The sequence below is a fragment of the Poromitra crassiceps genome, assembly GCF_964638095.1.
Source record: "Poromitra crassiceps genome assembly, chromosome: 2".
NCBI classification, from domain to species: Eukaryota; Metazoa; Chordata; class Actinopteri; order Beryciformes; family Melamphaidae; genus Poromitra; species Poromitra crassiceps.
The window spans coordinates 101,720,648-101,730,074 of record NC_139624.1 but is presented as its reverse complement, the minus strand read 5'-3'; the positions used below and the strand labels follow the sequence as shown (position 1 = coordinate 101,730,074).

The window sequence follows — 9,427 nt, the reverse complement described above, 5'->3', positions numbered from 1 at the left end:
TACTGTAGCAAGGATGTTTTTTTTTGTATTCCACTTTTAGCAGAGGCTAAGCAGTCCCAATGCAATCACAACAGCCTGGGATTATCTCCAACTGCACTTGTCACCCAACTTTATTAGAAGTTGGCTCAGAGACCTGCCAGCATCTGATGAGCATCTCTATGAGGACTATCCTTTCTAACCTGTGATATGAATATGGAGAAAGAAAAGAAAAAAATAATATTTATTTCACAGATAGGCTGGAACACACTGGATTTGTGTGTATTTTGGATATCCTGTCCATACAATTGATAAGAAAGCGCTCATTGTGTTAATATGAATGAATGTATAGAGCACCGCATTATGTTAATCTTATTAACTTGCTGTTATCTTCTCTCTGTCTCTCTCTCTCTCTCTCTCTCGCTCTCTCTCTCTCTCTCTCTCTCTTTGAGGTTGGGTGGGGGGGGGGGGGGGGGTTGTGGTTTGAACCTTGTACTGTAATTTGGTTTGTGTACTGTATGGATGTGTTAAGTTGTTAAAACCGATAATATTGTTGGGAAAAAACGTGCTCTTATCTCTGTAAATGTGACATTAATGTTAATAGAATGGAATTTTTCTTGCCTTTTTCTATAGGTTCATTTCTGAAACTTTCTTTTTAGTTAGCAATGTCTTATTTCCCCTGCTTCTCCTTTATAATATCCAATCTTCTGTTTTGTTCTCATCACATCCCTGGTCATTTTTGTTATTTGATTTGCCTTAATAAAGTTCTTGCTCAGTCACTCTGTGTTATACTATCTCAAACTGAGTCTAAAATAAATAGCCTAGAGTCCACCTACTCATTATGATATTGATCTTGGTAGTGGCAGCCTGGTGTTGTGAATCTTATGTAGTCTTGTGACGCATACACATTGCTCTCTGTTCACCACAGCTCAGAAAGCCCCTAACATGCTAACGTGCTCTCTGTTCACCACGGCTCAGAAAGCCCCTAACATGGCAGGTTTGGGAAATTCAAAGAAGCCTTTGTAAAGTTGGAACAAGTGAGCGCACTGGTCCTTAGCACTGAGATGGTGATGGAGAAAAGAAACGACTGCACTCTTCTATCCTGAGTGAATCAAATCAAGGACGAATGCAAAGCTGCTATTATGAGTGGCTTGGTGTGATGGATGGAGGTTTTATCACTGTCTTAACCTTGGGAGTCTGCTTACAGAACACAATGTGCTTTGAGTGAATCAAATTGATTGTGCTGCTCTCAATGCAAGGGATGTCACTGATAAAGCAAAAATGTGTTCTCTCCTTTGACTTCCTGTTTTCCTTGGATGATGGGGTTGTTATTACAGAGTGAGCTGGAGAAGGGGGATGAAGGACGATGAGGATTTGAGCACATTTTCCATGAATCAAACCCAGTGGAATGCAGATGGCGCTGAGGGAAAGGAAAAATTGGCCCACTTGTCAGTGATGGCAACTTCCAACGACTATACACAGCTTTACGAGGAAAGTGAAACGCAAAGCAGCTCAAAGTGACTATTTACCATGGTTACATGAAAAATACAGAAAGGGACCATGCTCTTATGACGTCTCTCAAGAAACACTCTATAAGCAGGCTTTGAAAACATTGGATAAAAAGTCAAATTTATATCATCATTGTAAAAAAAAATCTAAAATTGGGAAAACATGGTCAAATTTGAAGATAATTTACTTGTGTATAAAAGCTTTCATGGTCTGGGCCCCTCTCCGCTCACTGAATTAATCATATAAAATGAAAACTCATAACTCATATATATATATATATATATACAGTATATTTATATATATATATATATATATATATATATATATATATATATATATATATATATATATATATATATATATGTGTGTGTGTGTGTATGTGTGTGTGTGTGTAACCAGTCCAAATATTCAGTAGAGTCCTAACTCAGTCCAAATACTCTTCATAGACGACACCTAATAGCCTAGATGAGGTCATAAATCACAGACAGTGATGAGGTCATAAATCACAGATGATGTCATGCAGGTCATGCAGTGCTAGACGGCTGGTCTGGTGGTCAGGTCACCACTATAATGTTATCACCAATGATGTCATAAATCACTGATGAGTAAGAAGAAGAAGGGAAAAAAAGAGACTGAAGAAAGAAGAACCCGATATGAAATTTGACTTTTGTGCCTATAACCACCTTCCTGCTAACCTGACGCTGCCAGATGGACGGTATAGCTCCACATAGGTTTCAGAACCAAATGCAATGTGAGTTCACGTGACGGGCGGTTTACCAGGCTACCTTCCTGCCTGCTCTATTACAAAACACAGCCGACTTCCACCCTGCATAGAGACAAAATGACACTCTGGAATGTATTTAGGGAACAGGAAATAGGTTATGACTGAAATAGTGTATCCCGTAGCCATATAAATTAAGTTAATTTACTAACCCAACACTGAAATATGAATGCACAAATAAATAATACCATGCCAAATGGTGTATGCTGACACACCGTGGATCGAACAATATTAAAATTAGAACTTTCATAAGACTTCATGACATTTTTTCCTCTGCATTGAATGTTGGAATGTTTCCACCTGCTGGGCATTCAGACAACTACAGCGCACACAAGATTTGAAACAATCAGTGTATCTCCTTATTCACAAAATGTATTCCCTGTACTGGAGAGACATTAGGAGTTAAGAGAGATTTATTCCGATCTTTAGTGTAAAACTGTCTTTCTGATCACTAAAAAACACATGAAACAGCCTTACCTCATGTTTCCAATCAGGGTTACTTTTGCCCTATCCTCTATCACCAAATGCAATACAGTTACTATGCCAGCAGGGTGTGCTGCACTACAGCACTATGCCTGATGTGACCATCATGTAATACAGTAGCCTATTTGAAGCAATGTAATCATACTAAGGGCCTTCATAATATAACCCAGCCTCACCAATGCCAGTCTGAGGCATCAAAGACTATTTTGTCTTGCATGTCAAAGAAGCATCTCAGGATTAGGCTCTTCAACTTTGCTTACGTTAACCGCCATAATCCTACTTAATCTTGCAGAGAGATTTACTGTGAGCTGCCATTTCACTCTGTCAGAGGCAATGCAAAGCCCTTATAGACTTGTCGGTCATCACTGAACGTCAGAAATAATTAACTCACACAGAGAAATGGGAAGGAGCTCTGACAGATGCACATGTTTTGCTTATAGGACTCAGAACCAGGTCAGAACCAGGGAAACAGATTCAAGATTCAAGATAGTTTTAAGTAATTAGATTACAAATGAGGACTTTGACTTAGTGCAAATGCAGCGCAGTGGTCACACCAATAGTAGAAGATGAAGCAATGCAGAAAACAATCTCAAATTATAAAGTGCAAAGTAAAAAAGTCCTTTAAAGTGACATATAATGGTGTGTAGAGTATGTGTCTGTGGGCTAATGTCCATGGTGGACCCCAGCCTGTTACTGAGCCGGTTGGGTGGGAGGGGTTGGCCATGATTTTGCGAGACCGCTTTAGCATCCTGGCAGTGTGTATAGGTTCTGAAGGGATGGCAGGGTGCATCCGACCATCTTTCAGCATGGCAGATGTTTTTAGTCAATGTTTTTTTTTTTTACACTTCTGACTTTACCCATAATGGTCATCACCCACCTTGTCATCACTGGGAGATAACTATTCTTCATAAGTGGATGCAGCAGACTGATCCCAAGTGTGTTGGCATTCATTCTTTACTCCACTGTATTCAGGGGCTCATGAACTTTCTCATGACATTGACAATACACTTTAGTTTAGATCACAAACCCCCTTTTTAACAATGGTTGTGTCATTGACCCGCATCTGCAGAAGATCTGTTCTTGCTGGGTGTCAAAAATACGGCCCTGGGGCCAGAACCGGCCCGCCAAAGGGTCCAATCCGGCCCACAGGATGACTTTGCAAAGTGGAAAAATTGCACTGAGAAGTCCTTAAATGCAGTGTGATGCACTTGTGAAGGCTATAATTACCAGGTTTCAGGAGCTAGTTAAATCTTAAGTTGCCTATTCATGTTTTCTATAATCATCACTAAATGGCAAACTAAATTTTCATTACCCTTTAATATCGAGACTTGCGCACTTGCTGTGAATTGTAATGCACAGTTACAGACAATAGATTTGACTGTCTCTATAGATTTGATCATTTGTTGGATGGTGCTGAGATAACCCTATGTGAAAACATGTTGTTAAAACGTACATGTAATTCTTTACAAAAAGAAAAAGGAACATTTTGAGGTTTTATCATTTATATAGGTTATTATTGATTTTCTTTGACTGCCAAATACCAAATTGGGTCATGGCGGCCTGTGAACTAAAATGAGTTTGACACCCCTGAACCTGTATGTGGGGAGGAGATAGTAAAGAGACTGAAACCTCTGATCATAAGAACCCTCATTATAGCCTACATTCTGCCATTGTGCTGACTTCAAATAAATAACAGTGGAGTGGAACTAAGTCATTCTATTCTATTCTATTCTATTCTATTCTATTCTATTTCCTTTTATCCGCCTGAAAAACGGCTAACAATGTAATAACAACTGTTGTCACACATGGAAGTATTAGTGCAGTGTTGTTGTATGTCAGTAACCACCCACTTGAACCGGAACCTTTCCACCACATGCACAGCACTGTTGGTTTGTTATGCCGCCTTTAAGTGCCGTCGGAAATATTGGAAATTCTACTAAAGTGCGCATGCATTGCTACAAAGTGGTTAACAGTAGACTACTTTATTATTGTTATGGAATTTCTTTTATTTGCCACGCATTTTAATAAACTAACAAATATATCAATTACAATGCTTTACCTTTGCTACAGAGCCCAGAGTTACTACTTGCAGAGAGATGTTTGATCTCTCCTAAACTCAGTTACACCAAGTGTGGTCGGAACTCGGAGCATACTCGAATAACACCTGAAGGCAGCGCGACAACGGATGTAGCAGCAGCAGTCTACAGACAGTATCGGCAACAATTATGTAGCGCTGAGCGCAAATATCTTCCCTTTAAAGTAACATGTCGTCTGTATCATCACAATATATATTCATAAAGACAACTGGACGCTTGGACTGGAATTATAAGTCGGCGGAGTCGACAGTTAAACTAACGCCTGTTTTCTAGGAGGCATCTGCTTTCTCCAGGAGCTTTGGCAGGAGACGAGTAGGCTACTATTCTGATTTATTAGCTTACTTTAACGTTTTGCCCGTTTTTAAATGGCTCCGCTCGAGACACAGCTGCTCCTATAATCTAGACCGGGAAGGGCGTGTAACGAAAACGGGCATCGGAGCGATTTTGTAGTTGGCAGGCGTTACCGCCCCGTTTTTTCGGTTGTTGTAGTACGTTAACGTTAGTGTAGCAGGGCAGGGGAGAGCTGGATACAGTATTATTGGGTGGGGAATATCAATTGGACTAACTTGAACCATGGGGAATACCACCTCCTGCTGCGTGGCGTCGAGCCCCAAACACCGGAGGAACAACCACTCCAGGCTGGAACCCTACCGGCCAGAGCCCGAGCTGAGCCGAGAGGACACGGGCTGCAACCTCCAGCACATCAGCGACAGAGAGAACATAGACGGTAAACTGCCTGAAAACACACACCACACCTGCAGCACATCAGCGACAGAGAGAACATGGACGGTAAACTGCCTGAAAACACACACCACACCTCACCTGCAGCACATCAGCGACAGAGAAATGATTAGTGTAATAAATGTAGCCTAATAAATAATGCATAGTCTAATCGATAACGGTGTATATTACAATATTAAGAATACATTTAATGATGATGTTGTTGTTGTTGTTGTTGTCATCATCATCATCATCATCATCATCATCATCATCATAATCACCATCACCATATGCACCACCACCACCCACACCGTGCGCCACACTGTCACTAATCTGTGGGGGCATAACTCAGACAAGAGTAAATCACTGCCCATTTTTGACATTGTTTTATTTATTATCTATTAGGATAAATAATAGTAGTAAAATCCAACTTATGGAGACCATTACTATAAATAATAAGCATTAATAATAATAATAATAATAATAATAATAATAATAATAATACAAATAATAATAGCCTAATAGTAGTAGTGGAGAGTGATTTTTTTTTATCACCCCCAAAGATTTAGACTACAGCAGTAAACAGATATTAAAGGTTTGTGGCATCTTTAGAAAGGAGCCACCCTCCCATTATGCCAATAAATTTTATTTTTTTATTTTTGCATTACCTATGTTTTAAAATACATACTACAGCATGCGCTGGGACGCGTCATTAGTGATGTTAGCTGGGGTCGTAAGGTGTTTCGAGTCTCTCAACATCATACACCCTCGCCCAGTAGACCCAGCCAAGGTCAATAGACTACTTGCACAACTCCACTACTTCCTGAAATGAGTAGGGCATCTTGGTTTCCTGTCCTACACTATTGGATGAACTGATTCATGTCAGGTGTGCCTGATCACTGTTGTTGTGACTGCAGCAGTCAGGCACACCTGACATTAATCAGTTCATCCAATAGTGTAGGACAGGAAACCAAGATGCCCTACTCATTTCAGGAAGTAGTGGAGTTGTGCAAGTAGTCTATAAAGGCCCCGACCCGCGTGTCAGAAGCAGCCGCTCACGGCCTACCAGCAGATTCGAAATAACCAGGACCCCCAGGGGTGTCTGGGAGGGCTCCAGGAGTTACCCAGCAAAATGGGGGGTAGATGAATTTCACTAGCCTACTTCACTCATTAGAGGTTAGACCTGGCAGAGAATGTACAGCAATAACTGTACTGGATCAGAGGTTCCAGTCTGTCCCACTCCCCACCTCTGTAGAGTGACAACAGCAATCTTTCCCAGATTGGGGAAAAGCCTTTGTTAAGGGCGTCTAAGGCCTTGGCCACACTGATCCCTCACAAAATGGACAGAACGGATAGACGGATAGATTTATGTCCGTTGCATGTCCAAGTAACCTACTTGTACAGCAGGTGGCGGTAAGCACCTTGAAGGTGTCAGCGACCCGCCGATAAACCGAGAGAAGAAGAAAGCTGGCGTCAGCTAGCTGTTAGCTCTGTGCGCTATGTTACTTATGTGGCAATAAAATGCCACCGAATGACCAGATTAGATGGTGAAATCAGACGGTGACACTGATTATCACGTTGTACAACAGCGGGATGGTGTACACAGCATTAATTATAGCCTCCTTCACCGCCTCGGCCGCCATCTTCTTTGAAAATTTGAAACAAATCTCGGAACGCCTCCTCTTGAGACCTCGACTCTGATTGGCTAAACGGACAGTGACCATCCAACCATCCGATACGTCCATCCAGAAAAAGTTCATCCCTCTTCAACTTTCTGACTTGTCCATCAATACGTATGCAAATTTTCTGGATACGTACGCTTCTGAGTGCTCCACGGACAGTCGGACAGCTGTCATTGAAAATGAATGGAAGTGAACAGAGAAATGAACGCACACGGACAGACACCACGGATCAGTGTGGCCAAGGCCTATCCAATTCTCATTTGTACCCTTACCCCTCAAAACAGAGTGCCAAGACCTAGGGGTGAAGCTAAACCCCTAAGAAATGGGACAGCACTCGATTACCGCTACGTCATCAAACGTTGTCGCTAGCTGACTGCTACGTCAGCAGAAGCGACAACACAAACATCCAAAATGCCGTCTGCAAACGTCGTGATGTCCCTTTTAACTTGTGCACCCGGTTGCATTAGCAACACAAAACGTAATATATCGATGGTAAATGAAGGACTATCACATGCGGACCGTCACGCTATAAATGCAACACAGTCTCACAGAAAATTTTAAAATAGCAACGTTTTGGACCAACGTTGGTAGCTATGTTACAATTTCGGCTCGAAAATTGTAAAATGGTAACGTTCTGAGATCTTAGGCTAATGCACGACCGCAGATGACAAATTAGCGATTCAAAAAAACTTTTAAGTGCACCCGGTTCCATTATATATAGCAATACAACATAATATAATATTATATAATATAATTGTGTTAGAATATAACACAAATGTGACTGTCGAAATGTTATTTGCAGGTATTTGCACTGAATTCTGGGAAAAATCCATCTACCCCTTGGTAGCAAGTAAGGTCCTGGAAAATCTTCGTTTTGGCCCTCGCCCTCGATCCACAGGAGAATTGGGATACACCTTCCCCTCACATGAACGCGCAAAACTAAGGGGAAGGGCTAAGGGGTAGAATTGGGATTGGGCCTAAGTGTCTTTATTGGCATGACAGCTTGTGAATGCGTGATCTACAGTGTCCCAAACATTAGTCCATATTTTCCAGTGCAATTTTTTTTGATGGTGAAATGAAGTCATTGATGACTCTATTGCTCGGTGTGGTTGAATGTGTGTGTGGGTTTGCCTATTGCCACTCTTCTGTCAAGTCTGGAAGGCAGTTTCAATGAGTCTGCTGAGGGAGGCATGACATGATGCAAGCCTTTGGGCTTGCGTCATCACCCTGTGTGTGTGTGTGTATGTGTGTGTGTGTGTGTGTGTGTGTGTTGTGTGTGTGTGTGTGTGTGTGTGTGTGTGTGTGTGTGTGTGTGTGTGTGTGAATGAGAGAGAGAGTGTGTGTGTGAGGCTGAGACAGAGACCGAGTATTGAAGGCTGGGTGTGAATGTATGCTCCAGTGGGAAAGTGTTGATGGATCAGATTGATGGCGGGGTGTCCGTTCACTTAACACATTCACTGCCAGCCTTTTTTTTTTTACTGTAGGTAGCTTTTGCCAGAGGGTTTTTTTGAGGATTCTGGCTCATTTTACAAGAGCCAAGGATAATTTTCTGCTTGGAGTTTGTCAACACAAAGTTCACAAAAGTACTAATAGAATGTGTGCTTTCTCTGTCTAAAAGAGTTAGTTTGTAGAGTTAGTAGTTATGTAGATATTAGCCGTTGAGTACAGCATGGTTTCAGCGTCTGAGACAAAAAGCTGAGATAATCGCAGTTTTGTGAAATTCAATATCAAACAGTCACTTTAACCATTTATTTTTGGCATCAGTGAGACTATCAGACATAAACAATATAGTTCTGAACAGTAATTTCCTCCATAGCAGCACCCGCACCCCCTCTCCTTACAACTCCTCCCTCCGTGGGCGTGTCTGGTGGATTTCAGCAGCGTTTGTCAGTCACAAGCCAGTCTCTCCTGCCTGTCTGAGCAGTGAGCAGCAGCCTCTCTCTCTGGCGGCCCCTCGTCGGCGAGCGTGGATGTGGCTTAATCCGTTCTTGGATTTTCGGTTGAGAGCTTTGACGAAGCCTTGTGTGACTCTAGGCTTATGCTGCGCGCTTCAAAGTGTGCTTTCCACCCAGTCCACCTTTGGAAGCCCCCACCGCCGTGCGCCCGTGTGAAAGGTTTTCGCCTACAGTATGAGAATGAGGCTCGTTCGCTTCTGGGTCCTCGGTTGAGCTCAGCTGGAA

The 9,427-nt window shown here is 42.0% G+C and overlaps 1 protein-coding gene across 1 annotated transcript in view; it reads left to right on the top strand.

The window, feature by feature from the left end:
* Positions 1 to 5,418: 5,418 nt before the first annotated feature.
* ccny (cyclin Y) overlaps positions 5,419 to 9,427 on the top strand; it is a gene marked incomplete at its 5' end in the record, with an annotated part of 113,946 nt that continues 109,937 nt past the window's right edge. The window contains one exon of the mRNA XM_083655352.1: positions 5,419 to 5,572. Coding sequence (XP_083511478.1) covers positions 5,419 to 5,572 — 154 coding nt within the window. The remainder of the gene's footprint in view (positions 5,573 to 9,427) is intronic.